Source organism: Salvelinus alpinus, chromosome 2 (assembly GCF_045679555.1).
Source record: "Salvelinus alpinus chromosome 2, SLU_Salpinus.1, whole genome shotgun sequence".
Classification (NCBI taxonomy): Eukaryota; Metazoa; Chordata; class Actinopteri; order Salmoniformes; family Salmonidae; genus Salvelinus; species Salvelinus alpinus.
The window spans coordinates 96828860-96852809 of NC_092087.1; the positions used below are offsets into that span (position 1 = coordinate 96828860).

The 23950-nt window shown below is 41.3% G+C and overlaps 1 protein-coding gene across 2 annotated transcripts; it reads right to left on the reverse strand.

Annotated features, from left to right (window-relative positions):
- Positions 1-723: 723 nt before the first annotated feature.
- Positions 724-10350, reverse strand: LOC139568341 (zinc finger protein 391-like). Of its 2 annotated transcripts, none has more exons than XM_071390100.1 (3): positions 10211-10350; positions 5443-5859; positions 724-1889 (listed from the first exon to the last, which is right to left on the reverse strand). In XM_071390100.1, exons 2-3 carry the CDS (start codon positions 5834-5836, stop codon positions 1075-1077), a joined length of 1209 nt encoding a protein of 402 aa, XP_071246201.1. In that variant the 5' UTR covers positions 5837-5859; positions 10211-10350; the 3' UTR covers positions 724-1074. The 2 variants fall into 2 exon arrangements, with proteins under 2 accessions (XP_071246201.1, XP_071246202.1); XM_071390101.1 differs by having other exon boundaries at positions 5443-5929; positions 10211-10294.
- Between the last annotated feature and the right edge of the window lie 13600 nt (positions 10351-23950).

Here is a 23950-nt window from a genome sequence, read left to right on the forward strand (position 1 = left end):
TACCCTACCCCGGCCAAACCTGGACGACGCTGGGCCAATTGTGCTCCGCCCTATGGTACGCCCAATCACGGCCAGATGTGATTCAGCCTGGATTCGAACCAGGGAGTGTAGTGACGCCTCTTGCACTGAGATGCAGTGCCTTAGACCGCTGCGCCACTCGGGAGCCCCTCAGTTTAACACTTTTTTTGGGTTACTACATGATTCCATGTGTTATTTCATAGTTTGTCTTTGCTATTATTCTGCAATGTAGAAAATATTTTAAAAAATAAAGAAAAACCCAGGAATGAGTAGGTGTTCTAAAACTTTTGACTGAGATAGATAAAAACCTCCGGAGAGGCGCCAGGGTATGAGTTGCCGATCGCCATATGCAGCGGCTACATTCCCATTCATTGAAATGCATTCAAATTGCATGCACGTGCACACGTCCCTGACTCACTGGGCAAGATCAAGCGGATCACTTTTGTAAAGTCATTCTTGGTCACCACCTTTCAAAGTGTGTTGCATTATAAAATCTTGAAAAATGTTGCCCAAATACCACCGTACTGGGCATTCAGAAAGTATTCAGATCCCTTGACTTTTTCCACATTTTGTTACAGCCTTATTCTAAAATGAATTAAACTATTTATTTTCCTCATCAATCTACACACAATACCCCATAATGTCAACATGACTCACGAGCATTATTTCAATATACAATACTCAAACACATGACTTTGAATCCTCTACTTTCACCACTAACATTTTTATTTCATAATATAGCTACAGTGTTTATAACATGACACCCAAGTTAAAAGGTTGTCACCCATTCTTCCTTCACCTCCACAAATATCTACCTATTATACCCATGATTATCATAATAATTTATTAACAGACATCCAGTGTTTATTACATGATACTCAAGGTTTATAAGATGTTACCAGGGTTACCCAGGGTTGAAGTGGTAAATCAACAGGTTAGGTAAACGCTGAGCAGTGATCCAGATGACCAGAGACAAGTTGTGTGGACGTTAATGCCAGAACCCCTGTCCTATTTGGGGGGGGCGGGTCCTATTCCCATAATAAAAAGCAGCAGAACTCACTTTAACAGGTATGTCGTCAGATTTGATGAGTGACCGAAACCTTTCCCATACTCAGAGCAGTGATTAGGCTTCTCTCTTGTGTGCGTAAGCTGGTGTCTATTTAGGGTTTGTAAAAGGGAAAAACTCATCCCACAAACAGTGCAGTGGTAAGGCTTATCTCCGGTGTGAGTTTGCTGGTGTACCTTCAGGGCTGCTACTCGACTGAAACCATTCCCACACTGAGAGCAGTGGAAAAGCTTATTTCCTGTGTGAGTGAACTGGTGTCTCGTTAGGTCTCCTGCCCGACTGAAACCCTTTCCACACTGAGAGCAGTGGTGATGCTTCTCTCCTGTGTGAATTAGCTGGTGTGTCTTCAGAGTTGATGAATGACTGAAACTCTTCCCACACTGAGAGCAGAGGAAAGGCTTCTTTCCTGTGTGAGTTATTTGGTGTCTATTTAAGTTCTGTGAAAGAGAAAAACTCTTCCCACAAACAGAGCAATGGAAAGGTTTCTCCCCCGTGTGAGTTCGCTGGTGTATTTTTAGTTTGCTTGGGGTCTGAAAACTCTTTCCACATTGACCACATGGGTGTGTCTTTCTTTTTTTTGTCGGTTTCGATTTGAGGTGAGTTGGACAAATAAAACTGCCTTTGCAATCTGAACAGGGGTGGGGCCTACAAGTGTGCCTTTTCAACTCCTCTGGATCATAGAAGCTAGTGAAGCAGTCCATGCAGTGATGATGTTTCTGTCTTGAGTTTCTCCGTCTGTGTTGTTTATGGTTTCCTGATGCTGTGGAACTGGGCTCACTGTCTGAACCTGGGTTGGAGCTCTCTCCTGTGGGAATATGAACAGATATGGGGTTAAGGCCTTTTTCTCACCAAGTCCATTTTTTGTCCAAATAATTCGGACCAAAAAGAAAAATATGAGCATGTCATGTTTATGATGCCTTTCACACCAATTTGCGAAATATCGTCCTTCTGCAATCCGTCAATAATTTATTCGGACCCATGGGCACCAGGTAATTTCCATGTAAAAGGACCCATGAGCACCAACATGTGAAGTTCATAGGAGCATGTCAAATTAGATGTCAAATGAAAAGTGGTCTACATTTGAGAAATTAAGACATATACAGTGGGGAGAACAAGTATTTGATACACTGCCGATTTTGCAGGTTTTCCTACTTACAAAGCATGTAGAGGTCTGTAATATTTATCATAGGTACACTTCAACTGTGAGAGACGGAATCTAAAACAAAAATCCAGAAAATCACATTGTATGATTTTTAAGTAATTAATTTGCATTTTATTGCATGACATAAGTATTTGATACATCAGAAAAGCAGAACTTAATATTTGGTACAGAAACCTTTGTTTGCAATTACAGAGATCATACGTTTCCTGGAGTTCTTGACCAGGTTTGCACACACTGCAGCAGGGATTTTGTCCCACTCCTCCATACAGACCTTCTCCAGATCCTTCAGGTTTCGGGGCTGTCGCTGGGCAATACGGACTTTCAGCGCCCTCCAAAGATTTTCTATTGGCTTCAGGTCTGGAGACTGGCTAGGCCACTCCAGGACCTTGAGATGCTTCTTACGGAGCCACTCCTTAGTTTCCCTGGCTGTGTGTTTCGGGTCGTTGTCATGCTGGAAGACCCAGCCACGACCCATCTTCAATGCTCTTACTGAGGGAAGGAGATTGTTGGCCAAGATCTCGCGATACATGGCCCCATCCATCCTCCCCTCAATACGGAGCAGTCGTCCTGTCCCCTTTGCAGAAAAGCATCCCCAAAGAATGATGTTTCCACCTCCATGCTTCACGGTTGGGATGGTGTTCTTGGGGTTGTACTCATCCTTCTTCTTCCTCCAAACACGTCGAGTGGAGTTTAGACCAAAAAGCTCAATTTTTGTCTCATCAGACCACATGACCTTCTCCCATTCTTCCTCTGGATCATCCAGATGGTCATTGGCAAACTTCAGACGGGCCTGGACATGCCCTGGCTTGAGCAGGGGGACCTTGCGTGCGCTGCAGTATTTTAATCCATGACGGCATAGTGTGTTACTAATGGTTTTCTTTGAGACTGTGGTCCCAGCTCTCTTCAGGTCATTGACCAGGTCCTGCCGTGTAGTTCTGGGCTGATCCCTCACCTTCCTCATGATCATTGATGCCCCACGAGGTGAGATCTTGCATGGAGCCCCAGACCGAGGATGATTGACAGTCATCTTGAACTTCTTCCATTTTCTAATAATTGCGCCAACAGTTGTTGCCTTCTCACCAAGCTGCTTGCCTATTGTCCTGTAGCCCATCCCAGCCGTGTGCAGGTCTACAATTTTATCCCCGATGTCCTTACACAGCTCTCTGGTCTTGGCCATTGTGGAGAGGTTGGAGTCTGTTTGATTGAGTGTGTGGACAGTTGTCTTTTATACAGGTAACGAGTTCAAACAGGTGCAGTTAATACAGGTAATGAGTGGAGAACAGGAGGGCTTCTTAAAGAAAAACTAACAGGTCTGTGAGAACCGGAATTCTTACTGGTTGGAAGGTGATCAAATACTTATGTCTTGCAATAAAATGCAAATTAATTACTTAAAAATCATACAATGTGATTTTCTGGATTTTTGTTTTAGATTCCGTCTCTCACAGTTGAAGTGTACCTATGATAAAAATTACAGACCTCTACATGCTTTGTAAGTAGGAAAACCTGCAAAATCGGCAGTGTATCAAATACTTGTTCTCCCCACTGTATAAATATTAACATTTTCCATGCTAAAAATGTGAAATAAGCAAAGACTTTCTGGTCAAACAGATGGTAAAGGGGTCTTAGAAAACATTTACTAGAAAAATACATCAGAACACAATAATGAAGTAAAGACGCCAACTAATATTAGCACTTCTATTAGATTAGGATCAACTTCTCGGCCTTCCGTAACTTTAAGAAACATTGCCTTGTAATTCTGTTACCAGAAACCCACATATCTTGAAGATATTGTCTAATTTCTCTCCTCATGAGGAGGATAATGAAAGTTCACAGAAGTAACAAGTAAAAGGTAGAACTATCAATTAAATGTATGTTTTAATGATTCAAAGAAAATTGATAGCAGTAAAGTGTTTAAAACTCGAAATTACCAAAATCAGCAACAGAATTTCTGAAAAATCGGTAACGTAATTGTAATTGGCTACAATGGATAATCATAGCAGTCACGAAACACAATTGGGTTCACAGGTTTGGACAGCACAGTAGAGTACAGTAAAGAAAAGTTAGAGTATAGTTCAGTAAAATATAGTTAAGTACAGTGGACGTTTATGATTCGTTCAGATTTGGTCCAGACCGGACCAACCAAATTTGGTCGTTTGGAGGCAGAGCTCATTAAAATAATAGCCAGTGTAGAATAATGCCCATATATGCAAAGGAGGATATTGCATATTTATACCTTTGTGTACCTATTTAGGATACATCACATTTACATTACATTTAAGTCATTTAGCAGACGCTCTTATCCAGAGCGACTTACAAACCATGAAGAGAATGACCTTCATATCCAAATTATATCCATCATTTCTGTGTAGTACAGATCAGGAATCCATGATAAAATTCCGTTACCACAATTCCGTTACCGGGTGTAAATCCACTTCAATAACCAAAATATATTTTTTTCCAAAGTCAATGTGTCATGTCATAGCTGAGACCCCATGATTTCTACAGATGTTGTTGAATCTAAATTCAGAGCAGATATTTAAGAGTTTGGGGAAAACGTGGACACAAACTGGTTCCAAACTTTGCATCTGCACAGCTCTTCCAGTAAATGTATTTTCGTAAAAATATTCAGAGGAAATTGTTAAAAGTAGTCCTTGTGCATAGAGTTGTATGGTTTGTTAACTCTTGAAAAATCAATGCTTTTTGTTTGGCATATATTTTAGGTAAAAAGTCTGTTATGGTGGAATTGCCCCACTACAATATTATTTCTCTTATTACACAGTCCTTCCCCCCTGCATCAGCGTTTGTGACATTGAACAAATATTTAATTAAAGTGTAGGGAAAAACGCATCAGACTTGTGAATGGTTTTCAGGGTTGGGGTCAATTCCGTTTCAATTCAGAAAGTAAACCAAATTCTAATTCCAATTCCAACATTTCCTCATGGAAAAGGATTGAAGAGAATTGGAATTTCAGTGTGATTCCTGAATTGACCCCAACTCTGATGGTTGTGTCAAAAATCAGAATCCATATTTTTCCAGAATATGTAACGCAGTTGGTGTGAAAAGGCCTTTAGAATCAGAAACAAAGCATTGAAGGGGGCTTTAAAATACTTGTTGATACAGCACAATAATAGGGTTTTAGAATCCCCTGTGGCAACCAAGTCACCAACCTCTCTCCTTACTCCACACCTGAACTTACCTGGGTCAGTGATACTATCTACTTCTTCCTCTTCCTCTAGATCTGGAGCAGACACTTCCCTGTTCTCCTCTTCTTCTTCTTTGACTGCTCTCTCCTCCACCTCTTCTTCTTTGACTGCCCTCTCCTCTTCTTGTTCTTCTTCTTTGACTGTTCTCTCCTCCACTTCTTCTTCTTTGACTGCTCTCTCCACCTCTTCTTCTTTGACTGCCCTCTCCTCCACCTCTTCTTGGATTTCTGTCTCCTCTTCTTCCTCTTTGACAATCACATTGAGTTCCAGTGTTTGACTGCAGTCTTCCAGCTTCACTGACACCATCTCTGGACCCTGCTGTGAACTTCTCTGGGCTGGAAGGCCACAGCCAGAACCTGGGGACTCCATGGACTTGGGTTCAGCCATGGCAGGTTAGAAGGTAGGTGGATCTGAAGGTGGTATAGTCACAAGAGGCAGATACAGTGGAGGGTGAGTTGCACATAGCTAGCTGAAACTATCCTGAACAAAAATATAAAACACAACATGCAACAATTTCAAAGTCAGGCCTAGCCAATCAGAATGAGTTTTCCCCACAAAAGGGTTTTATTACAGACAGAAATACACCTCAGCACCCCCCTTCTCCCTCCTCAGGATGATCCCGCAGGTGAAGGTGTCAGTGATGTGGAGGTCTGGGTTGGCGTGGTTACACCTGGTCTGCTGGTTGGATGTACAACCAAATTCTCTAAACAACTTGAGGTGGCTTATGGTAGAGAAATTAACATTAATTATCTGGCAACAGTTCTGTTGGACATTTCTGCAGTCAGTATGCCAATTGCACCCTCCCTCAAAACCTGAGACATCTGTGGCATAGTGTTGTATGACAAAACTACACATTTTAGAGTGGCCTTTTATTGTTCCCAGCACAAGGTGCACCTGTGTAATGACCATGCTGTATAATCAGCTTCTTGATATGCCATACCTGTCAGGTGGATGGATTATTTTGGTAAATTAGAAATGCTCACTAAAAGGGATGTAAACAACTTTGTGCACAACATTTCAGAGAAATAAGCTTTTTATGCCTATGGAACATTTCTGGGATCTTTTATTTCAGCTCATGAAAAGTTACGCCATCCAAACACGGCCCATTATAAACGGCAATCTGGGTCAAGCTTGTTCTATTGCCAATATAACTCGTTTTTATTAGTCCCTCAACGTCTCATCTTTCAAAATACATTGAGTCCTCTTAAATTTTACAGCATTTCCCTCTCAAGACAGCAAAACATTTGCAAAAGTTACTCAATTAGCGGGAGAGATGGGGGCAACTTGTAGCGCACGATGCTCAAGTTCAGAACGGCTGTCAGTCAAAACCCATACAGCGCTGTGAAGCACAGAGCCTGAGCTCTGACATCATGTATAGCATGTTAATGTACAGCCACTGGGTTCCAACTTAGCTTTATCCGTGCCCCAATCTGTCATTCTGAGTGTAAAGGTTACTAGAAAAACTAAATTGGACAATGCTTAAACCACTTTTGAGGTCTGGGAAAAATAAAATACATTTAGATTTTTGGGTGTAGTTACACTTTAGTGCGCACCTTCCCTCCACTCTAATCACGTTTCCTCTGCCTTTTATCCATCTGGTCCCTAATATAAGTAGCATGCTACCTTTACCTTTGTAGATGCCACAGGGTGGCTCTATCCTACCCTGTGTGTGATATTACCGTTATTATTTATTATTACCGTTATTATATAGCGGTGTAGAAGTATTAAGAATCTGTATTGCTGCCCTGTCGCTATAGTGACTATTAAGAATCTGTATTGCTGCCCTGTCGCTATAGTGACTATTAAGAATCCGTATTGCTGCCCTGTCGCTATAGTAACTATTAAGAATCCGTATTGCTGCCCTGTCGCTATAGTAACTATTAAGAATCCGTATTGCTGCCGTGTCGCTATAGTAACTATTAAGAATCCGTATTGCTGCCCTGTCGCTATAGTAACTATTAAGAATCCGTATTGCTGCCGTGTCGCTATAGTAACTATTAAGAATCCGTATTGCTGCCCTGTCGCTATAGTAACTATTAAGAATCTGTATTGCTGCCCTGTCGCTATAGTGACTATTAAGAATCCGTATTGCTGCCCTGTCGCTATAGTAACTATTAAGAATCCGTATTGCTGCCCTGTCGCTATAGTAACTATTAAGAATCCGTATTGCTGCCGTGTCGCTATAGTAACTATTAAGAATCCGTATTGCTGCCCTGTCGCTATAGTAACTATTAAGAATCCGTATTGCTGCCGTGTCGCCATAGTAACTATTAAGAATCCGTATTGCTGCCCTGTCGCTATAGTAACTATTAAGAATCTGTATTGCTGCCCTGTCGCTATAGTAAGTATTAAGCATGTACAGTGCTTTCAGAAAGTATTCACACCCCTTGATGTTTCCCCACATTATGTTGTTACAGCCTGGGTTACATTGAGATTTTGTGTCACTGGCCTACAAACAATAGCCCATAATGTCAAAGTGGAATTATGTTAGACATTTTTTGAAATGAATAAAAAATTCAAAGCTGAAATGTTTTGAGTCAATTATTCAACCCCTTTACGGCAAGCCTAAAAAAAGTTCAGCAGTAAAATGTGCTTAACAAGTCACATAATAATTTGCATGGACTCTCTCTGTGTGTGCAATAATGGTGTTTAACGTGATTTTTGAATGACTACCTCATCTCTGTACCCCACACCTACAATCATCTGTAAGGTCCCTCAGTCGAGCAGTGAATTTCAAACACAGATTCAACCACAAATACCAGGGAGGTTTTCCAGTGCCTCGCAAAGAAGGGCACCTATTGGTAGATGTGTACAAAAATATATAACAGACATTGAATATCCCTTTGAGCAGGGTGAAGTTATTGATTACACTTTGGATGGTGTAGCAATACACCCAGTCACTACAAAGATACAAGCATCCTTCCTAACTCAATGGTGACTTTAAAACAATTAGGAGTTTAATAGCTGTGATAGGAGAAATGAGGATGGACCAACATTGTAGTTACTCCACAATACTAACCTAATGAAAAGAGTGAAAAGGAAGCCTGTACAGAATAAAAATATTCAAAAACATGAATCCTGTTTGCAATAAAGCACTGAAGTAAAACCGCAAAAAATGTAACGAAGAAATTACCTTTATGTCCTGAATACGAAGCGTTATGTTTGGGGCAAATCCAACAACACAACACTGAGTACCACTCCTCATTTTTCCAAGCATGGTGGTGGCTTCATCATGTTGTGGGTATGCGTGTCATCGGCAAGGACTAGGGAGTTTTTTAAGATGAAAATAAATGGAATAGAGCCAAGCACAGGCAAAATCCTAGACGAAAACCTGGTTCAGTCTGTTCCAACAGACATTTCATCAGAACAATAGCCTACAACACAAGGTCAAATACACTGGAATTGCTTACCAAGATGACATTGAATGTTCCTAAGTAGCCTAGTTACAGTTTTGACTTAAATCAGCCTGAAAATATATGGCAAGACTTGAAAATGGCTGTCTAGCAATAATCAACAACCAACTTGACAGAGCTTGGAATAATTTTTTAAAGAAAAATAAGCTAATATTGTACAATCCAGGTGTGCAACACACTTACCCAGAAAGACTCGCAGCTGTAATCACCGCCAAAGATGGCTATAATATGTATTGAATCAGGGGTGTGAATACTTATGTAAATGATACATTTCTGTATTTAAGTTTCAATAAATTTGCTAACTTCTAAAAACATGCTTAAACTTGTATTATGGGGTATTGTGTGTAGATGAGTGAAAGAAACATCTGTAATCCATTTTGAATTCAGGCTGTAACAACAAAATCTGGAATAAGTCAAGGGGTATGAATACTTTCTGAAGGCACTGTATCAGAGGCCTGCAACACCTGTTCTGGACAGCCCATCCACATGGTGTGCAGGCTCTTGTTCCATACCAGCACTAACACAGTGGGTTCAGCTAAATCAAATAATCATAATCCTCAATTTAGCCCTTATTACTTGACATTCGTATGGGTAGGAATATTTCCTAAAGGCACTGTAGCTATAGCTTATGATATGTCCCTTTTGTATAACCATGACCTGTTTGATACGCTAATGCCCTCCTTTGTTATGTTTAGTCCTGGAAGTCTCATACATGTGTAACTATATGTTAAGCCTAGTCATATTGCATTACTTCATGATTTATGCACCTTTGTTGATGTGTTCCTAATGCGTTTCTCTAGTCTCTCTTCTAGACCGCCACTTCCTACCTTACCGTCCTACCGGCCTTACAAGCCAACTCCAACCCTTCCCCCATATGCAACTGTGTTTATTAGAAATACCCTAAACGCGGATTATTAACCTCCATCTCCTAAATGTGTTCTGACCCATGCTAAAACACCCCGGAACTAGCCTATACAGTTAACATAGTCCTTTATTTTTTAAATCGTCGCTACTGTAAGTAGTATAGCTAGTACTAACTAATTTGGGTGAGTCTACATTGGGGCTATTGAAGTGATGAGGGAAAAAAAGGTAATGTCGACTTCTAGCTAATCTCGGTTACCCAGAAGTAAATTATCGCTAAGCCTTAGGTGGTGGAAAATAGTTCAGGACTGTTGCTTCTCTTCATCAGTGCTAGTAAACAAAACAAGCTAACGTTAGCTAGCTAACAGTAGATAGGTTGTTGGCCCTCAGTAGCGGTTAATCTTCCAATGAGGTTTTCACTGACGATTGATAATAGAAGCCAGACTTTATTCACGCTCATAAATAGTTCAACAAATCATAAACTCACCTTTAAAAATAGTCCTTGTCGTCAGTTGTTTGGCTGAGTAAGGACATGCGACGAAAAGAAGCAGGAATGTAAACTTCCGCCCGCGTTCTAAAAACGGAAGTTGCGTTATATTTGTGCTGCGGTCAGTTAGATACTGTAGGTATGTAGCCAGCAACTCAACGGCTTTCCAATAAATCAGAAATATATAAGGCAGCTGAAAATTATATAGGATTGATACTTCTTCCCTTCTGCCACTACCAAAACGCTAGAGAATTAAATAGTTCAACTCTATAAAAAAAGGGCAGGACAGGCCAGTCACAGATAGCGCAAGCTAACAAAGTTAGTTAGCATCGGTGTGTGGATGTTTTGTTTGCAGCAGTGGTACTAACATCTGTTAGACATCCAGGGTTTTTACCTGAAACTAAACGAAGTATTACATGTTACCCAGAGTTGAAGTGATAATGCAGGGTAAGTAAATACTGAGTACTGATGACAAGTAGTGTTCATGTTAACGCAAGAACCCCTGCTCTATTGTCACATAACAGTTGCGGTTGGTAAATGCTATTTACATAATAACATGTGTTTTACTTCTGTGGTTTGAAGTTGACTTTCTTCTAAAGCAACAGTCCAGTGTCAGGCCTGTGATACTTTAACCAGTGTGTCTTCATATTTTCTGAACAACAGAAACCCTTCCCACACTGTGAGCAGTGGAAAGGTTTCTTTCATGTGTGAGTGAGCTGGTGTCTTTAGATGGTGTAACTGACTGAAACGCTTCCCACAGAGCAGTGGAAAGGTTTCTTTCCTGTGTGGATCAGCTGGTATCTATTTAAGGTCTGTAAAAGAGGGAAAACTCTCCCCACAAAAAGAGCATTAGTACAACTCATTCCCTTTGAGTTACTTGGTGCATCTTTAGTTTGCTATTCCCAAATTGACCACAGGGGTAAGTTTTCTTTCTTGTGAGAGTCTGTTGGGGTGATTTAAGGTAAATTGGACAAATACAACTCTCTGCAATCTGAGCTAGTTGAAGACACACTTGTAGGCCCCAACTCCTGTCTCATAGAAACTAGTCAAGCAGTCCATGCAGTGGTGATGTTTCTGTCTTGAGTTCCTCCGTCTGTGTTGTTTATGGTTTCCTGATGCGGGGGAACTGGGCTCACTGTTTGAACCTGGGTTGGAGATCTTTCCTGTGGGAATATGAACAGATATGGAGTTAGAATCAGGAACAGAGCATTGGAAGGGGCTTTAAAGAGCGACTTCCCCTAAAAAAAAAAAAATCCTTTGAAAACAGCCACATCGATATAAGTCAGAAACATTTAGTCTGTCACAATTGACTACAAATTGTAAATAGGATAATTATGGTCATGAAGTCAGTCTCGTTTTAAAATGGAATTTGGAACTTCAGTGCATCACAAGTAAATGAAGGTTGGGTTTGGATTACAATTATGTCAACAAATCATGCCCCCTTTTCACACTTCGCTTCCCTTCATTGAATGGGGCTCTGTTGTTTCATCGCCCCCAACGTGTTCAAAGAATCATGGCCGTTTGAGACAAAAGCCCTATACGATAGACCATATAATGCATGCTTCCAGCAGGAAGCACAGCCTATGCTTTGCATGCCCAGCCAAAGGACCCTATCATGAGGAATAGGTGGTTGGAGTTTGTTGGTCTCCAGTGGTGGTGAGTATACCGCTAGCTAGACCATAGACTGCTGGTTATGAAAACAGTCCATTCGGAAAGTATTCAGACCCCTTGATGTTTCCCCACATTTAGTTGTTACAGCCTGGATTCAATTGAGATTGTGTCACTGGCCTACACACAATAGCCCATAATGTCAAAGTGGAATTATGTTAACATTTTTTTGAAATTAATAAAAAATGTAAAAGCTGAAATGTTTTGAGTCAAGTATTCAACCCCTTTACGGCAAGCCTAAAAAAAGTTCAGCAGTAAAAATGTGCTGAACAAGTCACAATCATTTGCATGGACTCTTTCTGTGTGCAATAATGGTGTTTAACATGATTTTTGAATGACTACCTCATCTCTGTACCCCACACTTACAATTATCTGTAAGGTCCCTCAGTCGACCAGTGAATTTCAAACACAGATTCAACCACAAATACCAGGGAGGTTTTCCAGTGCCTCGCAAAGAAGGGCACCTATTGGTGAATGTGTAAAAAAACTAATAACAGACATTGAATATCCCTTTGAGCAGGGTGAAGTTATTGATTATACTTTGGATGGTGTAGCAATACACGCAGTCACTACAAAGATCCTTCCTAACTCAGTTGCCGGAGAAAAAAGAAACCACTCAGCGATTTCACGAAGCCAATGGTGACTTAAACAGTTGAGTTTAATGGCTGTTATTGGAGAAATGAGGATGGATCAACATTTTAGATACTCCTCAATACTAACCTAATGAAAGATTGAAAAGGAAGCCTGTATAGAATAAAAAATATTCAAAAACATGCATCCTGTTTGCAATAAAGCACTTAAGTAAAACTGCAAAAAATGTAACAAAGAAATTAACTTTATGTCCTGAATACGAAGCGTTATGTTTGGGGCAAATCCAACAACACTGAGAACCACTCCTCATATTTCCAAGCATAGCGGTGGCTTCATCATGTTGTGGGTATGCATGTCAATATAAAAGTAAAAACAATAAAGGCGCGTTCTCGGGCGTGCGCAGCAAACAGGTCTGGGGACTTCCCAGGGTCCACTCACTCAGAGTGGTCTTACTCCCTCATTTTTCAGAATACAGCAAACAGGTCTGGGGACTTCCCAGGGTCCACTCACTCAGAGTGGTCTTACTCCCTCATTTTTCAGAATACAAGCCTGAAACAATTTCTAAAGACTTGACATCTAGTGGAAGCCATAAGAAGTGCAATTTGAGTCCTAAGTCATGGGATACTGTATAGGCATTCAATATAAAACTACAAACATTTAAAAAATCCCACTTCCTGGATGGATTTCTCTCAGGTTTTCACCTGCCATATCAGTTCTGTTATACTCACAGACATTATTTTAACAGTTTTGGAAACTTTAGAGTGTTTTCTAATTATATGCGTATCCTAGCTTCTGGGCCTGAGTAACAGGCAGTTTACTTTGGGCACGCTTTTCATCCGGAGGTGAAAATAGTGCCCCCTACCCTAGTGAAGTAAAAAAAAAATATATATTTTAGAATAAGGCTGTAACGGAACAAAATGTGTAAAAGGGGAAGAGGTCTGAATATTTTCCAAATGCACATTTATAATATTAGAAAGGAAATTAGGGATGGCAGGTAGCCTAGTGGTTAAGAACACTGGGCCAGTAGGTTGCTGGTTCGTATCCCCAAGCAGACTAGGCGAAAAAATGATGTGCCCTTGAGCAAGGCACTTAACCGTAATTGCTCCTGTGAGTCGCTCTGGATAAGAGCGCCTACTAAAACGTCAAATGTAACTAGCTTCCTTTCTCATGTCACGTACAAAGGAAGGAAGGAATCAGGTCACCTCATGGCCTCACCAAGCATGAACTATTATTCAGGTAGTAGCATACTGCTTATATGGGAAATGAAAGGGGTGAAAAAGGCAGAGGAGAGGTGATTAGGTAGAAATAACATGGGTGTTTTCATTAGTCGAATTCAGTTGCAATACGTTTGGTCTGAAACCGTTTACTCCAAACGGAAAACGATTTGCATCAACAAGAATTTCTGTTGACAAATTAAAAGGGATACTTTGGGATTTTGGCAATGATGCTCTTTATCTATTTCCCCAGAGTCAGATTAACTCATGGATATCATTTTTATGTCTATGGGTCCAGTATGAAGGAAGTTAGAGGTCGTTTTGTAAGCCAATGCTAACTAGCATTAGCGCAGATACACCATAGACTTCAAGTCATTGCGCTAATGCTAGTTAGCATCTTCCTTCCATCTGCATGCAGACATTAAAAAAATGGTATCCACAAGATCATTTAACTCTGGAGAAGTAGATAAAGGTCTTCATTTTCAAAATCCCAAAGTATTCCTTTAAGGTTGGTCCCCTCCCGGGTGACTAAATGTTTAGCAAAATAATACAACTACTCAATACCCCTGGTGTGCAGGGAAGGGCCTTCAGGGGTATCCAAATAGATTCAGCTGCAAACTGACCACAACTAATCACAATCATTTCATACCTTGATTACATTGGCACATGATCACATCTTTTTTCCGTGTAATTGAACACGTTTTTTGCTGAATTTCTAGTGACTAGTTTTTTTCCTTTACCAAAAATTAAATCCCCCCCCAAAATAATAATATAGATACTTTTACAACTCTGAAAGGCCCCCCAAAAAATCACTTGCTGGATGTTTTTTGAAAAGTGAAATCATTCATTTTGGAAGCTGCCTTGCAAGATCCCACTCTGGTCGACGGTGAAGTCAGCTCAAATCAAAGGTCATGTTGGTTAAGTACGTGGAGTAATGAGTAGGATTGTGTTGACACATGCAAAAGTGATTTTAATTTTTTAATAAAAAGACTGTCTTCCCAATACAAACTAATTTGAAAATTCAAGCATGTACTTTATGGAAAATATGTTTCTGAACGATGCATCATGCTGCATTGTTGACAATATGACCAAGAAGCGCAGATTGCTTTTCAATATGAGCATCCCTCACCATCTTCACTCGGGTCACGTGACGGACCATAGCTCAGTGTAACCCAGGCCAGTTTAATCAAATCCCCTTAGTGTCATGACCCTTCACAACAAGTTGATTTAGCTGAACCTGCTGTGTTTGTGCTGGGATGGAATAAAAGCCTGCACCACATGTGGATGGGCTGTCCAGAACAGGAGTTACAGGCCCCTGATATACTGTTATTAACTGACATCAAGCAGTTGAGTAAACTGTCATTATAAAACTGTTATTGTACATATTTGAAGTATTTTAGCAGGGTCTTGATTTGACGTATTTTGGCAGGGTATTGGGAGGATCGGATAGTAACTCTTGATCCAATACATTTTAAGGGTGCTTTAAACGACTCAGCCTGCTAGCAAAGTAGTTTTATCACCACAGACTGGAGTTTGACCTGAGACACCCCAGAGCCTTGGCTCACATCAGAATTATTTTCATGATTCAATCCATTCAAATGTCACAGCCAGTAAAAATCTAAATCTGGATATGAAATGTCACATGCTGTGCCATGGATCCACAAAACAACCAAGCTTGGCTCGGTTAATTCAGATCTTATTTCCCAGGTCACATATCTCGCTGTAAATTTATTATGGTGTCAGCAATGTGAGGATCTCATGGTTGACTAATAAGGTCAAAATAATGTGCTGGCCTGTATCAGATCTCTCTGTGGTCCACAGTCTTCACCTTTCAGCATGCAGTGTGAAGTCAATGGAGGGCTCAATGTAACATGAATCTAATACATTTACAAGGAGAAACACTTGGATCAAATGGGGAGCTGTTAGGTTTTTCAGCAAGATTTACAGATCTTTAGACAAACAAGTAGTCCAAAGTATTACCCCCTGCCAGTGACCTCCTCCAAACATGGCCTTGTTCCAAAACTGGGTGTCAGAAATACATGCAGCCTAAAGTTGTCTAGTAGAGTAGTGGCCCGAGGGCACACACTTAATGTGTTGTGAAATGCAATGATTTTAATCGCATAACTGCCTTATTTTTATTTTGCTGGACCCCAGGAAGAGTAGCTGCTGCTTTGGCAGGAACTAAATGGAATCCATAATAAACCCAAGGAAGAGTAGCTGCTGCTTTGGCAGGAACTAATGGTGATCCATAATAAATACAAATACCAGCCCAGTTATGTCAAGTTGGCTGGATGTCCTTTGGGTGGTGGACCATTCTTGATACACATGGGAAACTTGAGCAGGAAATACCCAGCATCGTTGCAGTTCTTGACTCAAACCGGTGCGCCTGGCACCTACTACCATACCCCGTTCAAAAGTACTTAAATATTGTCTTACCCATTCACCCTCTGAATGACACACATACACAATCCATGTCTCAATTGTCTCAAAGCTTTAAAAAATCTTTCTTTAACCTGTCTCCTCCCCTTCATCTACACTGATTGAAGTGGATTTAACAGGTCAACAAGGGCTTTCACCTGATCAGTCTGTCATGGAAAGAGCATGTGTCCTTAATGTTTTTAATTTGAAGGCAGCTTAATGTGAATACTGGGCAAGAGGTGTGTAGACTTTCACTAGCGACTGTATATACAAGTTTAATATGTGAATTCGGACCAAATAGGTTCAATATTGTAAAATCATCTTAATTGTGGTAATATAATGACCCAAGTATCTCAGCTGCATCTGGATGGAGTAGTCCTGCTTGTAATTTCAGTAGTCCTGCTTTCCAGTGTTGGTGGCTTGATCCATATGTGGTAACCATCGATGACCCTGACTGCTGTCGTGGAAATAGTTCTCAAAAAAATCTTAGGCACCGGAGCTTGTGAATTCAATATAGACTTTATTACAAAGTAACAAGCCGAGCTGGTCCATGGAGCAACTGCCGGTCCCAGACTTAGATCTCTTTATGTACAGTTTCAGTCTGACACAACATACACAGTCCCTCCTCTTTATGTATATGATACACATCTTTTGGTATTCTGACACTATTGTTTCCTAATCTTATTTATAGTCTGTCTATGCCCATCTTTACTTGGTTTCTCCTTCCCTTCTTGGCACATACTTCAGGGCATAGTTTATATTGGCGGCGTAACCATGGCAATGATGCAATGGTACAAAAAAATTATACAGACATACATTCATAATGCAGGTGCATGTCCAAGGACACCCACAGGACTAGACAACGGCCTCCCTCAAGCCCACAATGTCCCAGACACACACGACTAGACAACAGCCTCCCACAATGTCCCGGACACACACACACACACACACACACAACGGCCTCCCCCAAGCCCACATTGATTGTGCTCCCCACTCCGAGGTGCACAACACAGGCACCGGAAAATCCCCCATACTGCCTGGTTTAACACTGGATTTCTCGCCAACTTCCCGAATCCCGCACGATGACCTCATCTTAACATTTAACATTAACATTTAAGTCATTTAGCAGACGCTCTTATCCAGAGCGACTTACAAATTGGTGCATTCACCTTATGAAATCCAGTGGAACAACCACTTTACAATAGTGCATCTAACTCTTTTAAGGGGGAGGGGTGGGGTTAGGAGGATTACTTTATCCTAGGTATTCCTTAAAGAGGTGGGGTTTCAGGTGTCTCCGGAAGGTGGTGATTGACTCCGCTGACCTGGCGTCGTGAGGGAGTTTGTTCCACCATTGGGGTGCCAGAGCAGCGAACAGTTTTGACTGGGCTGAGCGGGAACTGTACTTCCTCAGAGGTAGGGAGGCGAGCAGGCCAGAGGTGGATGAACGCAGTGCCCATCTTCTGGAGTCGATGGCCTTCTTGTGAACAATCCGGCACACAGTGGGTTTTGGGATGCTTAAAAGTGCTTGCTATTACCCTCTAGGAAAGGCAGTGGTCTAGCAAGTAAACAATGATCCGGACCCTTGAAGTGCTGCCCCCAACCATGATCCTTCTCATAGTGAAGCAGTCTCGTGAGCTGTCCCCAACCATGATCCTTCTCATAGTGAAGCAGTCATATGAGCTGTCCCCAACCATGATCCTTCTCATAGTGAAGCAGTCATATGAGCTGTCCCCAACCATGATCCTTCTCATAGTGAAGCAGCCTCGTGAGCTGTCCCCAACCATGATCCTTCTCATAGTGAAGCAGTCTCGTGAGCTGTCCCCAACCATGATCCTTCTCATAGTGAAGCAGTCTCGTGAGCTGTCCCCAACCATGATCCTTCTCATAGTGAAGCAGTCTCGTGAGCTGTCCCCAACCATGATCCTTCTCATAGTGAAGCAGCCTCGTGAGCTGTCCCCAACCATGATCCTTCTCATAGTGAAGCAGTTTCATGAGCTGTCCCCAACCATGATCCTTCTCATAGTGAAGCAGTCTCGTGAGCTGTCCCCAACCATGATCCTTCTCATAGTGAAGCAGTCTCGTGAGCTGTCCCCAACCATGATCCTTCTCATAGTGAAGCAGCCTCGTGAGCTGTCCCCAACCATGATCCTTCTCATAATGAAGCAGTCTCGTGAGCTGTCCCCAACCATGATCCTTCTCAAGGTGAAGCAGTCTCGTGAGCTGTCCCCAACCATGATCCTTCTCATAGTGAAGCAGTCATATGAGCTGTCCCCAACCGTGATCCTTCACCTAGTGAAGCAGTCTCATGAGCTTTCCCCAAACCATGATCCTTCACCTAGCTAATTAGTATTTGGTAGCATTGCCTTTAAATTGTTTGATTTGGGTCAAACGTTTCGGGTAGCCTTCCACAAGCTTCCCGCAATAAGTTGGGAGAATTTTGTCCCATTCCTCCTGACAGAGCTGGTGTTACTGAGTCAGGTTTGTAGACCTCCTTGCTCACACACGCCTTTTCAGTTCTGCCCACAAATTGTCTATGGGATTGAGGTCAGGGCTTTGTGATGGCCACTCCAATACCTTGACTTTGTTGTCCTTAAGCCATTTTGCCACGACTTTGGAAGTATGCTTGGGGTCATTGTCCATTTGGAAGACCCATTTGCAACCAAGCTTTAACTTCCTGACTGCTGTCTGGAGATGTTGCTTCAATTTATCCACATAAAAGAAAGAAATGCATTGTCTCAAACAAACATCCGGTGAAAGCGCAGAGAGCCACATCAAATTACAGAAATACTCATCATAAACATCGATAAAAGATACAAGTGTTAAAAACACACAATTAAAAATAAACTTAATGCAACCGCTTTGTCAGATTTCAAAAAGGCTTTACGGCAAAAGCACACCTTATGATTATGTTTGGTAAGTGCCAAGTCACAGAAACATACAGCCATTTTCCAAAGAAGGAGAGGTGTCACAAAACTCAGAAATAGCATTATAAATATTCACTTACCTTTGATGATCTTCATCGGAATGCACTCCCAGGAATCCCAGTTCCAAAATGTTCATTTTGTTCGATAAAGTCCATCATTTATGTCCAAATACCTCCTTTTTGTTTGCGCGTTTAGCCCAGTAATCCAAATACTCAATGCGCGATCACTTAGTTCAGACGAAAAGTAAAAAAAGTTATATTACAGTTCGTAGAAACATGTCAAACGATGTATAGAATCAATCTTTAAGATGTTTTTATCATAAATCTTCAATAATGTTTCAACTGGACAATTCCTTTACTTTAGAAATGAAAAGGAACGCAGCTAACTCTCACGGCCGTGCGCCTGACTGAGCTCATGGCATTCTGCCAGACCTCTGACTCAAACAGCTCTTATTCGCTCCCCCTTCACAGTAGAAGCCTGAAACAAGGTTCTAAAGACTGTGGACATCTAGTGGAAGCCTTAGGAAGTACAATATGACTCCATAAACACTGTATATTGGATAGGCAATGAGTTGAAAAACTGCAAACCTCAGATTTCCCACTTCCTGGTTGGATTTTTTTCTCAGGTTTTTGCCTGCCATATGAGTTCGGTTATACTCACAGACATCATTCAAACAGTTTTAGAAACTTCAGAGTGTTTTCTATCCAAATCTACTAATAATATGCATATCTATTTTCTGGTTTACTCTGGGCACTTTATTCACCCAAGCTACTCAATACTGCCCCCGTTCCCAAAGAAGTTAATGCATAAATAGCTGTCTCTGAAAAATTCTGTCTGGATTAATTGTAACTTTGGAAACAGCAACAAAATTTAGGTGAGCGTTGATGCCGCCCCATGATAACCAGTCCCCACTTTGCCAAAGGCATTGGCGCAAAATATTTAGGTTGTCCATGCCCAGCACGCCTCTCTAGGGTGCTGTTGGAGAGACGCAGCCCTTCAGTGCTCCACCAACGTTCCATCAAATTAATTTAACATGAATTCTGTAGTCTACGGTCGAAAGAGTAGTAGCCTAGGTGGTTTTACTGTAGCCTATAGACTGGAAACCAAATATAGGGTGAGTATTGGTTAAGTGGGACAGCTGGCAAAGTGGGACACTTAAGCTTTGTAATGGATATATTTAAATGTATACAATAACATAACCACCAATCAATGCCTGTGTGTTCGTGAGGAAGTATGTGATGATAAAAAAATGGGTTCAATTGGTATGATGTCATCCTTGTGGGCGTGGCCTCCCGTCTAATGACAAGTCTCTAGTTGTACTGGTAAGTAAAATGGCATAGTGTTCTGAGGTAAATAATGTAAAGGTTATAAAAAAACGAAGACAAGATATTCAGTGTCTCATTACAACCTATTTTGTAATGGGATGTAATTGTAAACAAAATGACTAAATTGATTTCTTACTACTCTTGCCTTTTGAGAATATTGACATTTTGACAGGTGTCCCAGTATGCCAATCACCTACTGTCAAACTGGGACACCCTGTTACTGTCAAACTGGGACAGCCTGTTACTGTCAAACTGGGACACCCTGTTACTGTCAAACTGGGACAACCTGTTACTGTCAAACTGGGACAACCTGTTACTGTCAAACTGGGACAACCTGTTACTTTCAAACTGGGACACCCTGTTACTGTTAGACTAGGACACTCCTCTCAGCCATTTTAATGCAGAACAAATATTTTGGGATATAATGAAATACACGCATTTTTTTAAATAGGATAAAATGTTCAACTATATTTTCCTCAAATCTGCTGTCAGCTAGCTTGTAGAAAAAGCTAGAATAGCTGCATTTTACTTAGAAAGATATTACCTCACTAATATTAAAAATCCTAGCTAGCTATATTCATAACCATACAGGTATACGATGACAGCTGTTAACATTCTACAAGGAAAGAGCCACTTAATTAATGATGTAATCAGAAACCAGATCACCCCGGATACCAGACTTAGATGAGTCATAACTCAGTTCTAGAATGCCTCTGCCGCTGCCTCTCGAGCTTCCGAGCTGTTTCTACCTGCCTCCATGGCAGGGTCTTGTCCCCTGCCATTACCTCCTCCCAGGTCCAGGATGTCCTCCAGTCATCTTTCTCCCGTGTCCATGATGTCCGCTCCTCATCTTTCTCCGGGGTCCATGACGTCTGCTCCATCAAACTATGCTTGGTCCTTTTATGGTGGGTTATTCTGTCACAGTCGTCGTAATGAGGAGACCAAGGCGCAGCGTGATATGAATACATTCTTCTTTTAATGAAGACAGAACGCTATCCAAAACGAGTGCTGACAGGCAACTACACATAGACAAGAACCCCCGAAACCAAAAGGGAAAATGGCAACCTAAATAGGATCCCCAATCAGAGACAACGATAAACAGCTGCCTCTGATTGTGAACCAATTCAGGCCACCATAGACAAACATATACCTAGACTTACCAAAACCCCTAGACAATACAAAACAAGCATACCCACCCTCGTCACACCCTGACCTGACCAAAATAATAAAGAAAACATAGATAACTAAGGTCAGGGCGTGACACATTTGAAATGATTTATACTTTTACTTTTGATACTTACGTATATTTTTGCAATTACATTTACTTTTGATTCTTAAGTATATTTAAAACCAAATACTTTTAGGCTTTTACTCAAGTAGTATTTTACTGGGTGACTTTCCATTTTACTTGAGTAACTTTCTATTAAGGTATCTATACTTTTACTCAAGTATGACAATTTGGTACTTTTTCCACCACTGACGTTGAGTATTTAGTACAACCAATGCATTTCAAGGTGTTCAGTCATGCATTAAAAGGCATGTAACACCTCCTTCCTCTTGGCAGGTCTCTATAGGCAACCAGGGGATTCTATTTGTGCTGTCATCAGTGAGATAGCTATGTACTTAGCAATTCAATGTTTTTCCAGTAAATAAAATGCACATTGAGTGTTCCAAACATTAGGAACACCTACCTAATACTGAGTTGCACCCCCATTTTGCCCTCAGAACAGCCTCAATTCGTTGAATGCTTTCCACGGGGATTCTGGCCCATGTTGGCGCTAATGCTTCCCACAGTCGTGTCAAGTTGCCTGGATGTCCTTTGGGTGGTTGACCATTCTTGATACACACAGGAAACTGTTGAGCATGAAAAACCAAGCAGCGTTGCAGTTCTTGACACACACCGGTGCGCCTGGCGCCTACTACCACACCACGTTGAAAGGCACTTAAATCGTTTGTTTTGCCCATTCACCCTCTGAATGGCACACACACAATCAATCCATGTCTTAATTGTATCAAGGCTTAAAAATCCTTCTTTAACCTGTCTCTTACCCTTCACCTACACTGATTTGAAGTGGATTTCACAGGTGACATCAACAAGGGATCATAGCTTTCACTTGGTCATCTATGTCACGGAAAAAGCAGATGCTCCTTATGTGTTGTACACTCAGTGTATAAAGCATTGGATAATTCATGATATTCTTGATACATAGTTCCCTTAAGGACTACTACCACTACCAGAACACCAGAGAATGAAAGAGCTGAACTGTATGAACAGGCCAGGCACTGATAGAGCAAGCTCACAGAGGGAGTTAGACTCGTTAGTAGAGGTGTGTGACTGTTTTGTTTGTTGCGGTGCTGCTAACATCAGAAGCTGTTGTTTGTCCTGAAATAGTGACAACCATGTTTATTTACAATACACTGTTATCATGCCAGCTTTATATCAATATACAATACTCAAACACAACTCCAACAATACTTTCAATCCTCTACTTTGATTACCATTATTTGTATGACATAATATAGCTACATTTATAACATGATACCCAGGTTCAAAAGGTTGTCACCCTATACAATAATCTAAAGGAAATTGTTCCTTCACCTCCACCATAATAACCATCATTTATTGCCAGACATCCAGGGTTTATTACGTGACACTCAAGGTTTATAACATGTTACCAGGGTTGAAGTGGTAAAACAATCGATTGTGTAAATGCTGAGCAGTGATCGAGATGATCAGAGACAAGTAACGTCGACGCTAATACAAGAACCCCTGCTCTACTGTAGAATAACAGGGGGGGGGGGGTGATGGCTAATACAAGAACCCCTGCTCTACTGTAGAATAACCCCTGCTCTACTGTAGAATAACCCCTGCTCTACTGTAGAATAACAGGGGGGGTGATGGCTAATACAAGAACCCCTGCTCTACTGTAGAATAACAGGGGGGGTGATGGCTAATACAAGAACCCCTGCTCTACTGTAGAATAACAGGTGAGGTGATGGCTAATACAAGAACCCCTGCTCAACTGTAGAATAACCCCTGCTCTACTGTAGAATAACAGGTAAGGTGATGGCTAATACAAGAACCCCTGCTCTACTGTAGAATAACAGGTGAGGTGATGGATAATACAAGAACCCCTGCTCTACTGTAGAATAACAGGTGAGGTGATGGCTAATACAAGAACCCCTGCTCTACTGTAGAATAACAGGTGAGGTGATGGATAATCCAAGAACCCCTGCTCTACTGTAAAATAACAGGTGAGGTGATGGCTAATACAAGAACCCCTGCTCTACTGTAGAATAACAGGTGGGGTGGTCCTTTGTAGCTCAGTTGGTAGAGCATTGTGCTTATAACGCCAGGGTAGTGGGTTGGAGTCCCTGGACCACCCATACCCATGGCTGTAAGTCGCTTTGGATAAAAGCGGCTGCTAAATGGAATATATTCCCATTATTATAAATGTTAATGTAGACTTTTTATTTGTAAATCATCACTATGTCTAATAAATCACTGTGTTTATTTCATGAAAATAACTCTAACTGTATTGTTAATCATTTATTTCCCTGAGCCTCCTTTAGCCGTTGGAATGCTCAGTCTGATTGTGG